Source organism: Miniopterus schreibersii (assembly GCF_964146895.1).
Source record: "Miniopterus schreibersii genome assembly, chromosome: 8".
In the NCBI taxonomy this organism is placed as follows: domain Eukaryota; kingdom Metazoa; phylum Chordata; class Mammalia; order Chiroptera; family Miniopteridae; genus Miniopterus; species Miniopterus schreibersii.
In genome coordinates, this window is record NC_138109.1 from 54864362 (window position 1) to 54885239 (window position 20878).

The 20878-nt window shown below is 34.8% G+C and overlaps 1 protein-coding gene across 1 annotated transcript in view; it reads right to left on the bottom strand.

Moving 5' to 3' along the window:
* Window positions 1-20878, bottom strand: part of COL24A1 (collagen type XXIV alpha 1 chain) — a 250825-nt gene that overhangs the window by 152105 nt on the left and 77842 nt on the right. The window contains exons 14-20 of the mRNA XM_081145974.1: window positions 18188-18241; window positions 16024-16068; window positions 10202-10255; window positions 10080-10124; window positions 9779-9832; window positions 8602-8655; window positions 4829-4882 (exon numbers count right to left, since the gene is read on the bottom strand). Of these exons, the coding sequence (XP_081002100.1) occupies window positions 4829-4882; window positions 8602-8655; window positions 9779-9832; window positions 10080-10124; window positions 10202-10255; window positions 16024-16068; window positions 18188-18241 (360 nt within the window). The remainder of the gene's footprint in view (window positions 1-4828; window positions 4883-8601; window positions 8656-9778; window positions 9833-10079; window positions 10125-10201; window positions 10256-16023; window positions 16069-18187; window positions 18242-20878) is intronic.

The following is a 20878-nucleotide window of genomic DNA, read 5'->3' on the forward strand; positions in this document are numbered from 1 at the left end:
CTGAGTGTCCACATGCATAAGAAGGTAAATGGACCACTCTCACAAAAATTAACTCCAAATGGATCAAACACTTAAATATAAGACCTGAAACTGTAAAACTCCTAGAAGAAATAGGTAGAAGCTCCATGACATTGGTCTTGTTAATGATTTCCTGGATAAGACACAGGCAACAAAAGCTAAAATAAACAAGTGGGACTACATCAAACTAAAGAGCTTCTGTACAGCAAAGAACATAATCAATAAATTAAAAAGGGAATCTGAAGAATGGAAGAAAACATTTGCAAATCATATATCTAACAAGGGGTTAATACCCAAAATAAAGAACCCATAAAATTCAATAGCAAAAAATCCAATCAGATTGAAAAATGGGCAGAGGATCTGAACAAAAATTTTTCCAAAGAAGATATACAGATGGCCAACAGGTACATGAAAAGGTTTTCAACATCATTAATCATCAGGTAAATGCAAATTGAAACCACAATGAGATATCACTTTACATATGTTAGAATGGATGGGAATACTTGTGCATTGTTGAGAATGTAAATTGGTGCAGCTATTATGGAAAACATTACAGAAACTTTCAAAAATTACCATATGAATCCAGCAATTCAACTTCTGAGTATTTATCTGAAGAAAACAAAAATACTAACTCAAGAAGATATACGCACCCCCAGGTTCACTGTAGCATTATTCACAGTAGCCAAGATACGGAAACAATATCAATGTCTCTCAAAAAATAAATGCATAAAAATGTAGTATATATACAATGAAATATTATTCAGCAATGAAATAAATGAATTTTTGCCATTGCAACAACATGGATGAACCTGGAAGACATTATACCAGGTGAAACAAGCTAAAGATAAATGCTGTATGTTATCACATATGTAAAATCTAAAAAACTTTTTTAAAAGCTGATTTCATAGAAACAGAGAATAGAATGGTAGTTGACAGGGGCTGGGAGGGAAATGGGTGATTTAGGTCAAAGGGTACAAATGTTCAATTATAAGAATTAGTTCTGAGGTCTAATGTACAGCATGGTGACTACAGGTAAAAATATGATATTTACTCAAAGGTCTCTGAGAATAGAGCTTATGCATTCTCACCACAAAAAAATTTAAAATGTTAACTATGTGAGGTGATGGATGTGTTAATTATCTTGATCATCGTAATCATTCCACAATGTATATGTATTTCATTACATTATACATTTTAAATATATACAATTATATATGTCAATATTCCCAGTTATTCCTCAATAAAGTTTAAAAAATACCATAAAACTGTCATTAAAGCAATTCAACACTTGTGAAGGAACAGACAACCATTCAAGTGGAAAACAACATCCAGGCATAGACCCAAGAACCAGGGATATTTAGAATATGATAGAGGCAACATTTTAAAATCACTGAAGCAAGGACAAATTGCTTAATAAATGTTTCTGGGACAGCTGATAAGCCATTTAGAAAAAGATAAAATTAAATATATACACTATCACATTCACAATTTAAAAACTCCAAGTAATCCGCTCAAGATACTCAGGCTAACTCTTCGATTCTCATCTAGAAGATATTAATTCCAAATTTTCAGATATTAACATTTTATCAACCAAAAATTAACAAAAACTATCACAGATGTATACACTCATGATTTTGGCCCCTAGTGCAATTACTTTTACTGAATTGTACTCTGGCATTATGATATAAATCTTTATTTGCAGATGGAAATAACATAATACCATGAATTGCTGCCCTTCTTTTGAACAATCAATGTGTTTTTATCCAAGGGAGAATGGAATCATACGATTGATCAAGTTTCATTGTTTTGGCCAGTAGAAAGTTCAGGCTCAAATTTGCAATCCAGTTCCAATAAAATTTACAGGACTTTGTAGCTATATTTTAGGAAAATGGCTTTTCCATCTCAGCTGAGTTCTTAACACCACTCATAATTATTATAATAATTATGTTATTAGTTCCGTTACTCCCTTGCTTACTCTCCACAGAACTCCTCAAGTGCCCACCTTCTGCATGCACACAGTCCTTACTCTTGGGACTTAGTCTCCTACTTACAGAAAAAAAGAGTCTATCTTTCAACTTCTTTATCCTTTTGAAACAAATTCCTACCCTTGTGCTATGCATAACTCATTTATTCCTGACTTTCCTTCCTTTGTTGAGATCTGTGAATTTCCCTCTGGGTGCAACACTCAAATTTTCATAGTGATTTGTTCTCATTTATTTCCAAATATTTTCTAATTTCCATTGTGATTGTTAATTCTCTGCATGTTTTTAAGTTACCAAAGTTTATTTTAATGCCCTTATATTGTCATTTTAAAACTTAAATCGCACTGTAGGCAGACACTGCATCCTTCTGGGGGTGATGACCCAGTGTCATAGTTTTGTACCTTTTTCCATAAACCCTCCCTAAATGATTTCACCTCCTACAGTGGCTTCATCTAATAGTTCTATGTGGGTGACTATACAAACATGTATCTCTAGTTTACTCTTCTGAGTTCTAGGCCTACAGTTTTCTATGTACTTAGAAGACTCATTTCCTGTATGTCCTCCAGGCACTTGAGCTCCGCAAATTCAAAGCTGAAGCTTCATCTACACCCACCTATCATTCTCCTCCCTTTTGATTCTGGCTTTAAAATCGTGATCCACATTCTACCCTACTGTGCAAGCAAGAAATATTAAAGGTGTCTTTTGTTCCTCTCTTACACAAAGGGAATAAACTGAACTGAGTGGTTTGAGTGCTGTGAATTATATTTCCTAATTATTTCCTTTCTCTTTATTGTCACAGGCTTTCATCATTAATGCTCTGGCCTTGTACTATCCTCTCATATAGCCTTTAATTAGTCTTGTGACCTCTCCCTCTCCCTTTTTACCTTTGCTCCTGTTACACATATATCAAAACCACAAGTCTGATCATTTCATTCCCTTGCTGAAAAATCTCTGACCATTGCCTACAGGATAAAGTCTTAAATTCAGCACAACATATAAGACCTTTTTCCCTGAGAAAATCCATTTATTGTACAAGTAGAAACTTTCCAGGCTTGCTATAGTATTAAACATACTATTTTAAATTCTTGGACCTGCAATTCTCTTAAAAGCCTAACGTTGAGAAAGTCTTGGATAAAAGTGTTGCCTAATATATGACTGCCTACATGGTATATTCTTATGCTCAAGAAGAAGTTAGAATCTTTGGACGAGGCCCCATTTCCCAAAACAACCTTGCATCAATTCTTGAGAGTACAGGTTACGTCGTCAGCCCCATGAAAAACTGTAATACAGGTGAGAAGGACAAACGGACACAGGCTGACAAGGCCAGGGCTCAGGACCTTGTACTAGAAGTGCAGAAAGCAAAGACAATGTGACGATGCTTTGAATGGTGATTGCAAATCATAAAGTCTCAAAGGCAACTCTCTGGAAGACCGAGCATTAAGTAGAAACATGGCCCATGTATCCTTTAACCTGGCTTTATAAAAAAAAGAAAATGCTCCAAAACCATACTGAAAGCAAGGAGGTGACACCATCCTTCCTAGTGTGCACACCGTCTATAACTGAAGTGACAACAGAATAATCCATGTTCATAATAACAGCCTTTAAAAATAATAGAAGATAAATTGTGTTCTGTATCCTCAGCATGAGAAGACAGGTGAACAAGATTCATTCCAGGAAGATTTTCATAAGAAATGATTAAACGAATGTAAGCTCATAAAAGAGATGAACTTACATTAATCTGTTGATTACTGCTTTAATTATCTGCTAATAATTGTTTTAATTACTCATAACAATTTCCTCTTCCCAGAATGATGACATCTATATATTGCTGTGTTATACCTCCTATCATCTCCCTATTAATAAAAGTAGGTTCACAATGTAACTTTTTAGAGTTTTGAGCTATCAATATCCAATGTGTTTAAAATTTGACAATAAGTAAAAATAGACATTTGTTAAAGAAACCAGCCAACTCTGAAAGGCAGCTGTGGAGTAAGAAGTAGATCTTGTGTTTTACAGAGAGAGTGAGAAAGCGTCAGCACAGAGCTTTTCCTAGAGATGCCGCCAACTATCCTGACACTGTGGGAACTTTACTGCTCTGAGTTACGTATTCTGAAGCCAAAACTTCATTTTCTCAGCTTCACTGCTGCATCTCTGACTCTGAATTGGATGTGTATGTATATATCTATGTGTATAGATGTATATATTTTTACTTACATTTCTGAACTAGAGTGAGCTTCAGGAGCTTAAGCTCCCTGGGGTAATATCTTCGACTTATTAAATGACTTTTTAAAATCTCAAATGTTTCATCTCAGAATCTTATTTTCTATGTTGTAGGCTTGCAAGGGGAAAAAGCCACTGCACACCAAGCATTAAGCCAAAGCCAAAATTTCAAAGAATATACAAGCAAATCTGATATATGTACCACACAGACTTAATTGTACTTATTCTAGGATATGAGATCCAAATGGTATCTGCATATAGCAAAAACTGGAAGCATTTGCATTAAAAATTCAGTGGAGTTTATGTCTTGAAATTTTATTTCAAGCCCCATATTAATATGTGTTATTAATAGTTGTGCAGAACAAAAAAATCAGCTGTGGTAGAATCAGGACTATAATGTAGCTAATAATATCTTTTCTATTTTGGGGAGATAACTGTTGCATATCTCCTGACATAACAGAAAAAATTTAATCCAAACTACTTACAAAGATGTAAACTTTAAAGAGAATCTTTCTTAAGCCTAGTACGTAAAAACATGTTTTACCAATAAAATTTAATTTCTATAATTTTTATTTTTCAAATTTATCATCTTCCCACAGACATTTTACCTCTGGTCCTGGAAGGCCGGATGGTCCTTGGGGTCCTGGGTCACCTGTTTGGCCCTAAAATGGGGTAGAGAGAAAATAACAGTATAAACATTAATTTAATGAATACAATTTAAAAGGGAAAAAGACATATGGCAAGCAGACAGCACAATATATTATGCCACACAAAGCTGTAATGACATTTCAGCAAACAACACTCAATATATTGTCAAACAAAGTGGTAACAACTATTCAGAAAGACTTAATTTGTAACCATGACTGTGGAAACTTATTTAAATAAAATGTGTTTGGATGTAATATATATTTATTCTTTAGTGTTAGGCATACAAATAATTCAATGGTTTAAGTGCTCAAATCAAGAAAAAAACTGTGCGTGTCTGCACGTTAGCAGAGATAAGACAATACATTTTGACTCAACGGAACTCTAGAGAAAGAACTGCTTTCGTAAGTAAGCACAGTCCTAGGACTGTCTTGGGAAATTCCTCTCTCCTTTGACACTGTGAGGGGCCTGATTAAGTAATTAAGAATCATTTGGGTTTAAATGCTTGTTGCTTAATTTCTCTAAGTCTCAGTTTTCTCATCAATAAAATAGGAATAACATTACTAACATTCTTACACAGTTACTGTGAGGATGAAGTGAGATAATACAGTAACGTGCTAAGCACAGTGCCTGGCACATAGAAAGTACTCAATAAACGTTAACCAATTTTATAACCATTAATTGTTCCCTTCACATCCTCTCGCCTCTCCTGGATGATGCTTTTGATCCTTTAATTAAAACTTTGAGGATTTAATTTCAATAGCTCTGAAGCCATTTTGTGACTTTCAGGTAGCAATGTGAAATCAGGGCTGGAGAGGAAGGTCAGAGGAAAGAGAAGTGGGGCTAAAGCCTGAGACTAGAGAGAACTAGCAATGCTCTCAAGAGACAAAAGCATAGAGTGGGAAAGGCCAGTAGTCAGATACCCTTGTTTTCATAAGAAAAACTATTGAATTCATTATTTTTGTCATATTAAATTTCTATGTGAGTTTCAAATTTGACTTAAATAGACTCCAGATTATGTAAAATTGCAATATACAGCCCTGGTCAGTTTGGCTCAGTGGTTAGAGTGTAGGCCCTCGGACTAAAGGATACCTGGTTGCAGGCTCGATTCCCAGTCGGGGAGCCTGTGGGAGGAAACCAATTGATATGTTTCTCTTACGTGAATGTTTCTCTCTCTCTCTCTCTCCCTTCCATTCTCTCTGAAAAGCAACAGAAAAAATATCCTCAGGTGAGGATTAAAATAATAAAATAAAATAAAATAAAATAAAATAAAATAAAATAAAATAAAATAAAATAAAAATAAAATAAAATAAAATAAAATAAAATAAAATAAAATAAAATAAAATAAAATTGCAGTATACAGCATAGGTTTATCCACTTCCCCAGAAGTAAAGCACAGTCTTCAATAGGTACTAAGTCCATTCTTATACAGTGTTAGAGTACGCAACACAACTACTGCAATCAAATATGGGTAAACATAATAAAATATTATGCAAAAGTTTATTTAAGTCCTCCTAAATAAGCAAAATCACAATTCATCAGCATCAGTATCTAGGAGTCTTAAATTCTTGAAACAAGTACCTTTCTTAAAGATTGAGATGGAGTTCTCATTGGGGCCCTCTAGTGGACACATCCAAACAAGAAGCTAAATATGTAAGCTTTGAGGAAAAAATAACAATACCCTAGGCTTTTGTTTTCAGAAAAGTTGTTTGACAACCATATATTTAAAAACATAAATAGTGGAATAATTTTATTTGTTATTCAAATAATTTTTCATTTTTAAAAATTTCAACTGCAAGTTTCCTTGAATATCAATTCTCATTAAAAAAACTTGAGTTTTTTGCCCTAGCCAGTTTTGCTCAGTAGTTAGTGCATTGACCCAAGGACCAAAGGGTCCCGGGTTCGATTCCAGCCTAGGGCACATACCTTGGTTGCAGGCTCACCCCAATTGGGGTTTGAGCGGGAGGAAACCAATTGATATGCTCCCTCACATCAATGTATCTCTCTCTCTCTCTCCCCCCCCTCCAGTCTCTCTGAAAAAGCAATGGAAAAAATATCCTCAGGTGAGGATTCAAAACAAAACAAACAAAAAACAACAAAAAAACCCTGAGTTTTCAAGTAACTTACAGAATTCAGTAATGATTAAGTAAACCTCTATAAATGATAACAGCTTCTAGTTAAAAAATAAGAAAGGATATAAGATATAATATAATTGTTTTCTCTGTTTCAAGGAAAGTATGTTTCTTAACAACTACAGATTGGTAGTTTTCTCTAGGTTTTAAGCACTTGCAGGGTGATAAACTAGTAAAAGCAAAGCTCGCCCAGCCGGGTGTGGCTCAGCGGTTGAGCATCGACCTAGGATCCAGGTGATTGAGATTTGATTCCCGGTCAGGGCACATGCCTGGGTTGCGGGCTCAATCCTCAGTCAGGGGCGTGCAAGAGGCAGCCGATCAATGACTCTCTCATCATTGATGTTTCTATCTCTCTCTCTCCCTCTCCTTTCCTATCTCTGAAATCAATAAAGATATATTTAAAAAAAAAAAGCAAAGCTCACCACCACCATTTCATTTGACAAATAGGTGCCAAATATTGTTCTTTGGATTAAATAATACCTGAGAGGTGTATACGAAATGTTAGAAGTCATAAAGAAGGGTGTATATAAAGCTCTGTAACTTAATGCTGCTTCCTTTGATGCAAAAATAACCCTGTGATGGGAGGGTGGAGTTAGAGGGAACATGATGAATTACTCAAGAAAACAACACTTTTTTTTTTATTTGTATATTTTAATGTTATATTAATGAATTATAATTTCATATATAACTTTTTTCTATCTACAATCACCTTCACGTTCATAGAGCTGTAATTAATATTAAAATGCTAAACCTTAAAATGTTAAATCCTAAAGCAGTAGGACAGCAGCTAAAAGCATGGGCTCTGATATGTGATTAACTGTTTTCCCAGGTGGCCGCCAACTAACTGTGGGACCTGGAGCAAGTTATTTATATTTTTGTGTCTCAGTTTCCATAATCTGTAAAATAGAGATATTAACAGTACCAACTTCATATAATCATTATAAGGATTAAATTAGAGGTAGAGACCTTAGAACAATGCCTGGTACTTTGTAAACAGTAAATGTTAACTATAATAATAATTGTGATTTTAACATGCAGAGATACTTTTAACTCATGTTTTAATCATTTAATTTAAATAATTTTAATTATTCAGTCATTTTAGGTTAAAATTTGTTGGGTTTCATGATAACTACAATATAAGGTATCCTTTTTTCTCAACTAATTGATGCAGAAGGGTTTAAAAAAGACAAGAAATTAGAATATTTGGACCCACAAGAGAGTATGCCATGTTATCTTTTTTTCAGAATGTTTCTTAATGAAACAGATATTTGGAAAAATTAAAATATTATTTAAAGTATGTTATATTTTCTGGCTTGAAAGTCCATTATTTAGTTGAATGATAGATCAACCAAAGACTTTAGGGCTCACAGAAACTTAGTTTTGGCCTGAGATAAGGGGCTGGGGAGAGTGAGATACAAAAGTCTATAAATATGAACTGAAAACTTGAGGAATTAGCTACATATTCTAAAACTTAAGAGAGAAAATTCCAGCCTGGTAGGCTTATATACCACTTCTTATATTCTACGAACACCAACAAGTTTCAAGGTTGGTGCCATGGTGTACATTCCCTTAATCAGAAAGAGCAAAGTGAAGTTCAAACCTACTGAAGGTCCTGGCTTTCCTCTCATGCCTGGTGGTCCTGGAAAACCTGTAGTGCCCTAAAAGAGGAGAATAGTAGAGGGAAGAGAAAAGCTATTATAACACAAAATGTAGATGTGCCTCTACCGTCGTGCGCTACAAAATGACGTTTCAGTCAACAACGGATCATATATATCACAGTGGTCCCAAAAGATTATAATGGAGCTGAAAAATTCCTATCCCCTAGTGACAGCATAGCCATCCTAACATCATAGTGCAACGCATTATTCACATTTGTGGAGATGCTGGTGTAAACAAACCTGCATGCCAGTCATATAAAAGTACAGCACATACAATTATGTACAATACATTCTACTTGATAATGATAACTAATGACTATGTTACTAGTTTATGTATTTACTATACTTTTTGTCATTATTTTAGAGTGTACTCTTTCTACTTATAAAAAATAGGTTTGTTGTAAAACAGTATGTACACTATATCAGCAGCCGCATACAGCTTGTGTTTACTGAGTCTCTTGATTGTATTATTTTCTCTTGTGCTTGATTTAATCTTACGTTGTTTTGTAACTTTAGTGTAGTCTAAGTGTAAAGTGTTTATAAAGTCTACAGTAGTTTACAGTAATGCCCTCGGCCTTCACATTCACTCCCCTCTTACTCACTGACTCACCAGAGCACCTTCCAGTCCTGCAAGCTCCATCCATGGCAAGTGCCCTCTGTACAGGTTTGCCATTTTGTATCTTTTATACATATTTTTACTGTACCTTTTCTATGTTTGTTATGTTTAGATACACAAATACTGATCACTGTGTTACAATGGCCTGTAGTATTCAGTGTAGTAACATGCTGTTCAGGTTTGTAGCCTAGCAGCACTAGGCTATATTACCTAGATTTGTGTAAGTTCACTCTATGATGTTCACACAAAGACAAAATCACCTAACAGGCATTTATCAGAATGTATCCCCATTGTTAAGCAGCACGTGACTGTATTTACAAACTACTAAAAAGAATTCATGCAGGTATTCTAAAAATATTGATAAAACTGTTGCAAACAAGACATGTAAAAACCAGATTAATACCATATCCTAACAAAACACATGGTTAAAATAATAAATACTCCTTTCTTTTTAAAGAATTTGTACTTTTTCACTGGCTTAAAATTAACGGTAAAAAAAAAAGTTACCTTGTCTCCAGGATACCCTGGTTCTCCTGGCTCTCCGGCAACACCTTGCTCACCCTAGAAAGCACATTTCATACAAAGACAGTTAGGCTTTGCAAACATGGCAGTATTATAAGAAAGCAAATGTTAGTTACAAAAAGTAACTTCTCTATTTTTCCTACTTCTGAGAAAAACTATATAATTGATAGTGCAGATTAGATCCCATATGTTAAAACAAAATGTTTTATAAATTATGTCAGTTCAAAAGAAAAAAAATAAATGTGATAAGAAATTAACTCTATGATAATGTAAATATTTAAATCACCTTATCACCTTTGATTCCAGGTTGGCCCTTATTCCCTGAAAGACCCTAAAAAATAAAAGTGATATTTTGTGATATCATAGAGAAATTAAAGGTAAATGTCCATTAGGCAAATAGAACCATACCTTTGGGCCAAGAATTCCAGAAGGTCCAATTGGTCCTACAGGACCAACACTGCCCTGAAAACCAATAAGAAAGAAAGGTACCATTAAATACCCACTAGAATTAGAAAGAAAGTATGGTAAAATTAATTGATTAACCCAGAATAATTCATCTCACTAAGCTCCCACAGGTGTACTTTTCTTCAGCAACCTCTTTCTCCATATTTAGAAATTTTACCCATCTTTCAAACTTTAGTAAAGTCCCTCCCATCTCCTGAACCCTTCTTATGCTGGTCTAGTCCACAAGGATCCTTCCCTTCCTTGAGTTCCTATAAAACTTAATGTCCATGACATTCACCTTGAAATATTTATCCAATTAGATAATATCTTTATTCTTCTGGGCTCACCTCATTCATTCATCACTTAACATTTGTGAGCATAATATGAAAAAGTCATCAATGTCAAGGTTATTAGTTTAGTGTTCCAATGCAAGATTCCTTAAAAACATAAATACCACTATCCTCTCTTGCACAAAGAGAGTTAGAAAAACTCCTTCAACATGGTTTCTTAGAAGAAAAAGGACAATAGCAACAATAAGGGTATTTGAAAATAAAATTAGAAAAATTTGTGGACATCTCTAGATGATTTGGGGACCAGGTATAATTTTTGTGTCACTGACGCCTTCCTTTTACTTCTTTCTCTTGCTACCTCTCTGCCTGGCTACCATGTCATCATTCATCCTGAAAGACAAATTTGGTTTAAACTTATCTTTTATGGCTTCAAAATATTAACAAACTTTTAAAGGTGTATTTGATGATCCTGATAATGTTGCCCCTTTTAGTTATAATCCAAATTTCTTAGGATAGCATCCCAGATCCTTACTACCAGGCTTCTATCAACTCTTTCAGGGTCATCTCCTTCCATTTGTGCCTACTGCTTCTTTACTTCTCCCTCCTCCAAACCCAGCTTTCTAGACACAATGGACTGTTTCCCATTTTCTGAAATGCTCTCCTTTATCACATGCTCCAGGCCTTTGAAGATATGGTCACCTCTACTGGAATGTCCTACTACACTACTGAGTATACTGCCCTGTACTTTATTTGTCTTCCAGTCTGTGCATTCTGTGAGAGCAGAAGCATGTTTTACTCACTTTTGAAAACTCTCAGACCCAACATAATAACTGGCACATACTAGTTTTGAAATAAAGTATGGACTGAATACTGGAGGAAGTAATCAACTTTAAAAATAAAATTAAATAGAGTGATTGCTGGAACAATATCTCCCAACATAATGGAGCATTTCTAACAGTCTACATTCATGTAACACAAATTTCAGAATGGAAAACATGACTCTACTTTTGGGTGAGTTCTAAAGTCTGTGAAATATAACTAAGATAAATTATTTCCAACATGCTTAATCCTGAAATATATGGAAATGTGAGAGGCAGAGAATAATACTTTTCAACTTAATAAAGAGATATACAATATTAATATATCACTGACAAATTCTGTCAATAGGAAAAATTATTCTTATAATTACAGAGGCTAGTTTATTCAAAGTTCCATAGATTTAAAACTTATGATAGTATTAAAAATTCAATAAACATCTGTTTAGAAATTATGCAGCAATCCCCTATGTAAGTATGGAAAGAAATATCTTATAAACAAATACTTCTTTGTCTTCTGATTATTTTTCTTCTACAGACAGTATAATATTCTTAACTTTTATTTCAGTAAATGTATTACTTTGCATAGTCTGGCACCTTCAGATAAATGTACCTTCTATGCATAATATCCTAGTTAACTTTTTAGTGACTCTAAAAAAAACCCTCACAAAATAACAGTAAATTTTGGAAGATATCAAAAAATATATATATTATAAAAGATTTAGTAAATTAGATAAATAAAAAGTAAAATGGTATAGGTATAGAAGTTTCCAAGAAACATCAAATATTCTGTGGTATGTCAAGTTCTGTGGAAAATCCCACTCCTGTAAAACTACCTGAAAGATATCCATAACAAGCTAAGAGAAATTTTTAGTTCCACAAAGACAAACTACAGTCCTTCAGCACTCCCTACCTACCACACTTATCTGCCATGAGAAGTAGACAGAAGAAATAATTTCCTGCATGAGAGCTTAGCTGAGAGTGTCTGGGATATAGCAACAGAAGCAGAAGAGCCTCCCACACTGTGATAAACAATAGACAACATTTGAGTCAAACTACGTTAAAAAAAAAAAAAAAGGAGAGACCCAAGGATAGGTTTTTTGGTTTTTTTATATATAAAAACAGCAGCCACTGGCTAATTAGAGTTCATATGAATGAGTACATTGAGGAAAAGACTGTAAGTTCCATATTGGGCTTTTCCACCATACCTACCAACACTCTCAGGAGATAATCACTGTCATCAACTAAGAAAGCAAATGACAATAACAATCAACTACATGGAAAAATAATTTAGAAAAATCAGTATTTTCTCTTGTCAGAAACTATCTGTGCTGGAAGGGAACACCTGAGAGATAAAGCAGAGGCTGCAGTTCTGGGCAAGCAGATAAACTGTTTACACAAAATACAAAATTCTACATCTTTCCCAGTTATCTTCCAAATGTCACTTCCTGCCATTCTGCTCACACTGCCCCATACTTCCTAGGCTACAGTCCTGCCACTCCTCTTTTCCTTTCCCAAGTGTTCCATTCCTCCCCTTCTCTGTGCATTTAAACAGCATTCTTGCCCGGCTGGGAGTGGCTCAGTGGTTGAGCATCGATCTAGGATCCAGGCGATCGGGGTTCAATTCCCGGTCAGGGCACATGCCTGGGTTGCAGACTTGATCCCCAGTCAGGGGTAGTGGTGCAGGAGGCAGCCGATCAATGACTCATCATTGATGTTTCTATCTCTCCCTCTCCCTCTCCTTTCCTCTCTCTGAAATCAATAAAGATATATTTAAATAAATAAATAAATAAATAAATAAACAAACAGCATTCCTCTGCCTAAGAGCCCTTTGCCCTTTTCTACTCTACCCCACTTTTGCACAATTTTCAGGACACAGCTTGAAAGGTATCTCCTTGGTGAGGCCCACTCTTAATCTCTGAGATAACACAAACCGCTCCTTTGTTAGTGACTTTCAGTCCATAATAGCAGTAATCACACTGTATGATATTGCTTATTTTTAGTTCTATGTCATTAAATTATAATTGTTGCCACAAACAGGAATCTTTATTTATTCATATTTTTAGGCCTAGCATCTAGTTCAGCATTTGACACATAGTAGGTGCTCACATTGTTTTGATTTAAAAATTTAATAAACATAAAATAGAGGGAGTAAAACTTGCTCTATCTACCTTATAAGTAAGATATGTATGTGAAAGTACTTTGCAAAGTGCACAGTACCATCTATATCGATGTAGAAGAGATGAGGATTACAAAGATGACTGTTAGTGTCATTAGCCATTCCAATTTCTGTAGTATCTCTTCCATTTACCAAAGGGCGAGTGCAGAAAGGGAAAGGACAGAAAACTCATTTATTACGACTGAGCACTATCATGTGTCAGGCACTGTACCCAGTCCTGGGACTGAAAAGTGAATGAGAGTTGACCACTGGGCAGAAAAGTAGAGGTAGCGTGTTTCAGGGAGGCAAACAAGTGCAAAGGCCATCGCGTGGGGAGGCTGCCCGACACCTGAGGATGAGCAGCTGTGCTAGTGCACAGACTGTGTTCTCAAGATGCAGACAAGAAACAAAGTCCAGACATCTTGGGACACACTAAGAATTTTGGTCTTAATCTTAAGCGTAATAACAGAAGCTTTTGAGCTACCAACATAACGCCAATAGGTTAAATGAAGGCTCAAACACTATCTCTGGAGTCCAGCTCCCTTCCCCTGCTTCTTTTCTCTCCCCATTGATAAGGCGATTGATTACCGCCTATGGGTTCAACCCTACTCTAAGTTCTGAGCGGGGGGGGGGGGAGGTCGTTTGGGATCCACCTTTACATAAAGCTTCCCATGAAGCCTAACAAAATCTTGTATGACAGATAGTATACATTTTAAGGTAATAGAAGTTTTAAGAAGGTGGTATAGCACAAGGGGTAAATACTGGACTCTGGGTGTAGATCACATGGCTTCAAATCCAGGCTCAACAATTTATAAACTAAGTGGGCTTGGGTTGTTCTGAGAATTAAATGACACATTTTTCATATGACTACACATAGAAAATACTAAATAAAAGTAAGCTGTTGTTGCTAATTTTTTTATTAGTATTATATTAGTTTTATTATATACGAGAACAGTTTAAATGTCTTAGACTCTCGCAGGTTCTTTGACTCTCAATTCTATACTTTCGCCATCCAAAATGGCACGTTAAAACTTGTTATGCTGATTGTTACCACAGTTCCTATTACTGAACTCCTGACTTATTCCTTTGGCCAAGTTGTCACCTTCTTCCTTGGAGCAGTTAAGGTGGGAAAAGAACATAAAATCTGAAGTCAGAAAACCTGTGTTCAAGTTCAAGCTAAAATATTATAGCTATAATTCATGGCATAGAACTCCGGAGTCTTAATGACCTACTTCATCTATTAGAGTAAGCTCTAAATTGATTTTTAAGAAAAATCTTATCTCTACTCATGGTCATGCCCCACTTTTATATGGATATATATAGTTTACTTTTTAAATCAATGCATAAAAACTGATTAAGTGGACAAATAATATAGCCACTTATATTTTTAGTATAATAAATAAATTAGATATTAAAATGTTTAAAAGGTTCTATTTTCTTTTTTTAATATATCTTTATTGATTTCAGAGAGAGGAAAGGAGAAGGAGAGAGATAAAACATCAATGATGAGTCATTGATCGGCCACCTCCTGCATGCCCCCAACTGGGGATCGGGCCCACAACCAGGGCATGTGCCCTGACCAGGAATCAAACCCCGATCGCCTGGATCCTAGGTCGATGCTCAACCACTGAGCCATGCCCGGCCGGGCTAAAAGGTTCTATTTTCATTAGGCTCCTTACATTTCATAAATTATGTCAATTTTGCTTTTAGCTCAGCTAAATGTTAAAGCATATAGTTCTAAATATATATATGTAATATCTGCAATTCATATCACTGTCACTAACCATTAGCTTGGCTGGGAAAAATATATTTCTGAAGATATATCACAAGTAGAAATCTGTTTACTCCAATGAATAATCTAAAATTATCAGAAAGCTACATACCTGGACTACATTGTTTTGGCCTCCACAGAATAGCTTATACTAAACTGTGCTTTGCCTACATCAGACACGCTAGTGAAACTAAGCATTGAAATCAATGCATAAAAACTGATTAAGTGGACAAATAATATAGCCACTTATATTTTCAGTATAATAAATAAATTAGATATTAAAATGTTTAATGGTATTGGTGAAGTCCAGCTGTTACCTTTTGTTCAGGATGGTTTTCCTAACCATTTATTCAATTTTATTCCATAAAGTCTACCTTTACCATGTTCTTTTGTTCAGAACTATGTGTCTCTCCAGACTAGGTGGTCAGAAAGACAATCTCAAAGAAAAGAAGTAGCTGTTCTATGTCTTATACTTTTGAAGAAACTGGTTCTTGATTCAGTAACATTTAATAAGATAAACATAAATACATATGTACACATATATCTGTAGAAATTTATTTCAGCTTACCATAAAGTATAATTTTTTAATTCATACTATTGGTCTAATTTGCATTAGGAAATTACACATGACCAAGCTGGATATCAAATGATGACACTAAAATTTCTTATTTTTAAAAAATTTTTAAAACATATCTAACAAATATAAATACACAAGAAAATATTTTATAAGAATGATGATATTTGATACTTACTCTAAGCCCAGGAAATCCAGGAGGACCAATGCTGCCTACAAGTCCCTAAGTAAAAGAAATGTGCATGATTGGTTAAATATGATTCCGAAATACTAAGCATATTTTCTAAAGATAAACACAAAAATTTCTTGGAAAAAATATATCCAACTCTAACTTCTTCTACAGCTAACTTCTAAAATTTCCACACTCTTCTGCAACCCCTAAGAAGTGCAAAACTCCAGCAGCAGTTTATAGTCTTCAAAAGTGCTCCTGACTCTGTGCCTTTGGCTGCTAGTACTGCCACCCAGCCTAGGATATAGATCTCTTTCTGTCTCCTAGTATCTAATAAAGGGAATAAATCCCATTAGTAATCAGCATTATAGATATCACTAGCCCATATATTGTATAAAAAGACAGGTGGTCAGCATATAGTGTTAGAAGAGTATTTTCAGAGGGTTTAAAACACTATCAACTCTTTTGAAGTACACTATTTAAATTCTGTAAACATGAGTTTTCTTGTTATAAAACAGGAATAGTATTTGTTCTCATTGTTGTAAAGATCACAAAATTGTCATATATATAAAAGGTTTTGAACTTTTTCGTAAAGCACTATACAAATGTAAGAAATTACCAATACTGTTAAAATTATTTAAGAGACTTTAAATTCTCAACAGTAATTTTTCCAGTTAATTTGTGATGGGTCTTTGTGATGGTCTTTGAATTCAACATTATAGACTTTATGATAATTTTTAATCCACTCCATGTCAATGCTACATTACTTACATGCTACAAGGTTCAAGAAGAGTCTTTGTTTCTTCTTTTTGTATTTCAAATTATTTTATTCTTAAAAGCATAGTATAAAATATAGAAAATTATAAACCAATAAACTGAAAATATCCAGTTTATTCTTGCATTTTAAAGATTTTTAGGGACTCAAAATGCTCTGCTAGAAACATATTTTAAATAAAGAGATTTCAAAAAGAAAAGTTTTAAATATTCTAGGAGTCCAACCCTAACAAACTTTTTGTACATTTTACTGACAAAATAGTAAATAAGATGGCTTCGCACTAGGTATGCAAGTGCAGTCATGCACATAATGACATTCAGTCAACACGAACCGCACATATGACAGTGGTATACGACACAGCTTAGGTGTGTAGTAGGCTGTACCACTTAGGTTTGTATAAGTGCACTCTATGATGTTTTCACAATGATGAAATCACCCAACAATGCATATATCTTAAAACATATCCCTGTCATTAAGTGGTGAGTAGTTGGACATAAATGGTATTAAAGAAAGTGAATAATTCTTACTTTACTATGCTTGAAATGGGAAGCTCCTCAGAATCATGGGCAAGAGAAAGATGGTAAACATTCTACTTAAGACACCATTATAACAAACAGAACTTTGGCTAAATTCACTAAATAAGCTAATACAGTTATAATTTATAAAAAGAAATAAAAAGAAGCTATTTTCAAATACTTTAAGCATAATACTACTAATACTACTAATTTACATATGTCTAAATATAGGAACTATTCCTAATTTAGGTTATAAGGATTTTGTGGTTGATTCTAATTTCACCTGAAAATTTTATGAAAAAAATGTGTGCTTTTTGGATCCCCTAATTTATTGGCTGCTCTTTGAGGGCAAAAAGTGAAGGTATTTCTACCTACTGTCAAAAAAACAATAATCCATCATCATTCTTTGGAAATATAATTGAACACATTTTAGAATGGTGACTCCCTAATCGGAGTCTATAGAGACTTCTCTATAGAATACTCAAAAGGTTAATCAGTGACACATCTGAGTCTGAAAGAGCAATCACCAAACGGAAAACTTCTACGTGAGGCTTGTTTGTACCTTCATGGGCATGAAAGGCTCCTTCCCCTCCAAATACGCAAGTCAGTATTGTGATCATATATTTCTAATATTTTACTTAAGCAGTGACATTTAACGCGGTCAAAATAATTTCAATGATTGTCTCTCAAGATACAGTTTATTCATTAAACATTTTTGGTGTATTTGCCATGTCGTAAAATTACGAATTGGAATGTGCACAGTGGTATGGAAACTATCTGGCCAACAGTGCTTATTCATGAATATGGTGATGAGGGCGCGGACAGTTGCTTTGCAGCCTTGGTGATGTTAGATTGCAAGGTTAGATCATCACAGTTTACTCACAGGACTGCCATCAGGACCAGCAGGGCCTCTCTCTCCAAAGTCACCTGGAAAACCCTGGCCAAGGGAAAGAGAAAGAAATGTTGTTAAACCCTAAATAGATAAAGAATTAAATTTTGCTGTGCTTTCTGCTAAGGAATTTAGTAATAGGAGATATTTATTTTCTAATCCTTAAATGGTAGTGCAACAAAAATGTGTATTTTTTTTGCAGAACATTTCATTTGGTTAAGTACAGTATTTCTATATTTTATGAAAATTATTTTACATGCCACATAATATATACAGAAAGCTAAGATGGAGAAAATAGAAATTTGTTCATTATTATATAAAGAATCATTGAATGAGAGGAAACATAGCCAAGATTTCTAGCTGACCAACCCATTATGTCCACTATGTTCCTATGCCCACACCACGGAGAACAAATGGCTAATACTACTAAGCATGTGCCTAGCAACTTGCCATGTGTTAAGGGCTTCATTTTATCTTCACAGCAGGTCAAATCAATGAGTACTAACATTTTCACTTTGCAGTTGAGGAAATTAAAGCACAGAGAAGTTAAGTCACTTGCACCCACTAGTGATAGGTGGGACTGAGAACTGGGTGGAGTCAGTCAGTCTGACCGGAGAGCCAATGCTCTCTCTCTACTGACCCTCAATTACAAGATGCGACACAACATGTAAAAGCCACATAAGTGCAATTTTACTGGGGAAAGGCATAATGCACATAAAATGTGGTGCTACTGACAATTAAGCTTCCCTAATGCCTGCTGAGAATTCTATATTGTAAAACTATAAAGACTAGTAAAGCCACACTTTCACATTACAAATTCTACTATAAAATAACTCAATTACTCTTACTTTATATACTACAGTTTTTCTCTAAAGATTTACCACTGGATTTAAAAGGCTACTTCACAAAATGATTCATAAGACTTATTATAAACCCTTTGATATTTTTTAAAAACTTATAAGACTAACAAAAACCCCTATATTTTAATTCTTATAATCTCTTTATTTAGGCAACCCAGTATTAATTATTATATGTTGAACAGTCTGACAAAAGTCACTGGTTCACTAGTACAAACATGAATGCGCTAAGTTTAAAAGATGGTTTAACAATGGAAAATGTATGCTATTTCTAAGACATAAGTTAACTTGTACTAGGAGCAGTTTCTCTTATTCTGTAATCAGAGGATAATGCAAAAACCATCTGTGTGTAGTGAAACATACTATAGCCATACTCTCTTCAAAGTCAGTTGACGTTCAGGCAGGCATTATGCTTTCATTGTCCCAGGAAGTCAAATGCTGTTGTCAACAAGCTCACAAATCTGCAATACATCATTCTATTCTGTATGAGCTAATATGGGTATTTGAAAGTATCCATGATGCACAGGTAATGGAAAAAGTAGAGGAAAAATACTGTATTAAATCTGAAACCCAAGAGATGACTGACTTTTTACATAGATCATAAGTAGGCTGTCCAGAAACCTCAGTGAAATAATAAAGAATGAGGGACATACTGCATCATTCCATTAACATAAAATGTCCAGAATAGGCAAATCCAGAGACAGAAAGCAGATTACTGGTTGTGTAGGGCTGGTGGAGTGGGGGAGAATTGGGGACTGTGCTAATAGATGGGTACAGGGTTTCTTCCTGAGGTAATGTGATGGCTGCACAGCTCTGTGAATATACTAGTAACCACCAAAGTCTACACTTTAAAGGGGTGGATTTTATAATATGTGAATTCTCTCTCTTAATAAATGAAGAAACAGTCTAAACAAGTAGCTGTATTGCTGAAAACACCCTTGAGGACTCACTCAGGATTGCCTACAGGATGTATCGCTCCCTGGGACTGATTAGCGCCCATCCTCACCCAGAAGGAAGAGCTGTTCTCCAGTTCATCTTCCCACAAAACTCTGATTTCTCTCCAATACCCCCTCCAGGAGAGGAAGAAGGGAGAGGAGAGAGAACTGTGATTAGTTCTGCACTTACCACAAAATCTGTACTTTCTAGAGCCAGCATAAAATGAATAAAATATTAATTTCAACTTCCTCTTCTTCTGGTCATTCAATATGTATCATAAATATTAGCTCCTCAACTTGTATTTGCTCCTAAGACAATTAGTTGAACTGAATAATACCTACTTTGAAAAGTTTTATGTATTATTTCTCCTCTCACTTTATTACCCATTAAACATTTCATTTCATTTTTAATTTCCTATTCCAGATAGAGATCATTTGTTTTATTATTTTTATCTTCTTTACATGCTGACCATTGTGCCATCTATTTTTGAAATAATTTCTATTAAATCTAGACATATTTTATTGTTTTATGAAGCATAATACAGTTAATGCCACAAAAAATCATTAAATTTGGGTATATATTGAGCATATATTTCCTTTTGAAGAACATCAAGCCAATGTTTTATATTATTGAAAATGTCATTGCTTTTTTTTTTTTTTTAATAAATCTATACTGATTTCAGAGAGAGGAAGGGAGAGGGGGAGAGAGAGATAGAAACATCAATGATGAGAGTCATCAATCGGCTGCCTCTTGCACGCCCCCTACTGGGGATCGAGCCCACAACCTGGGCATGTGCCCTGACTGGAAATCGAACCACGATCTCTTGGATCCTAGGTCACTGCTCAACAGCTGAGCCACGCCTGGCAGGGCATCATTGCTTATTCACTGTTTA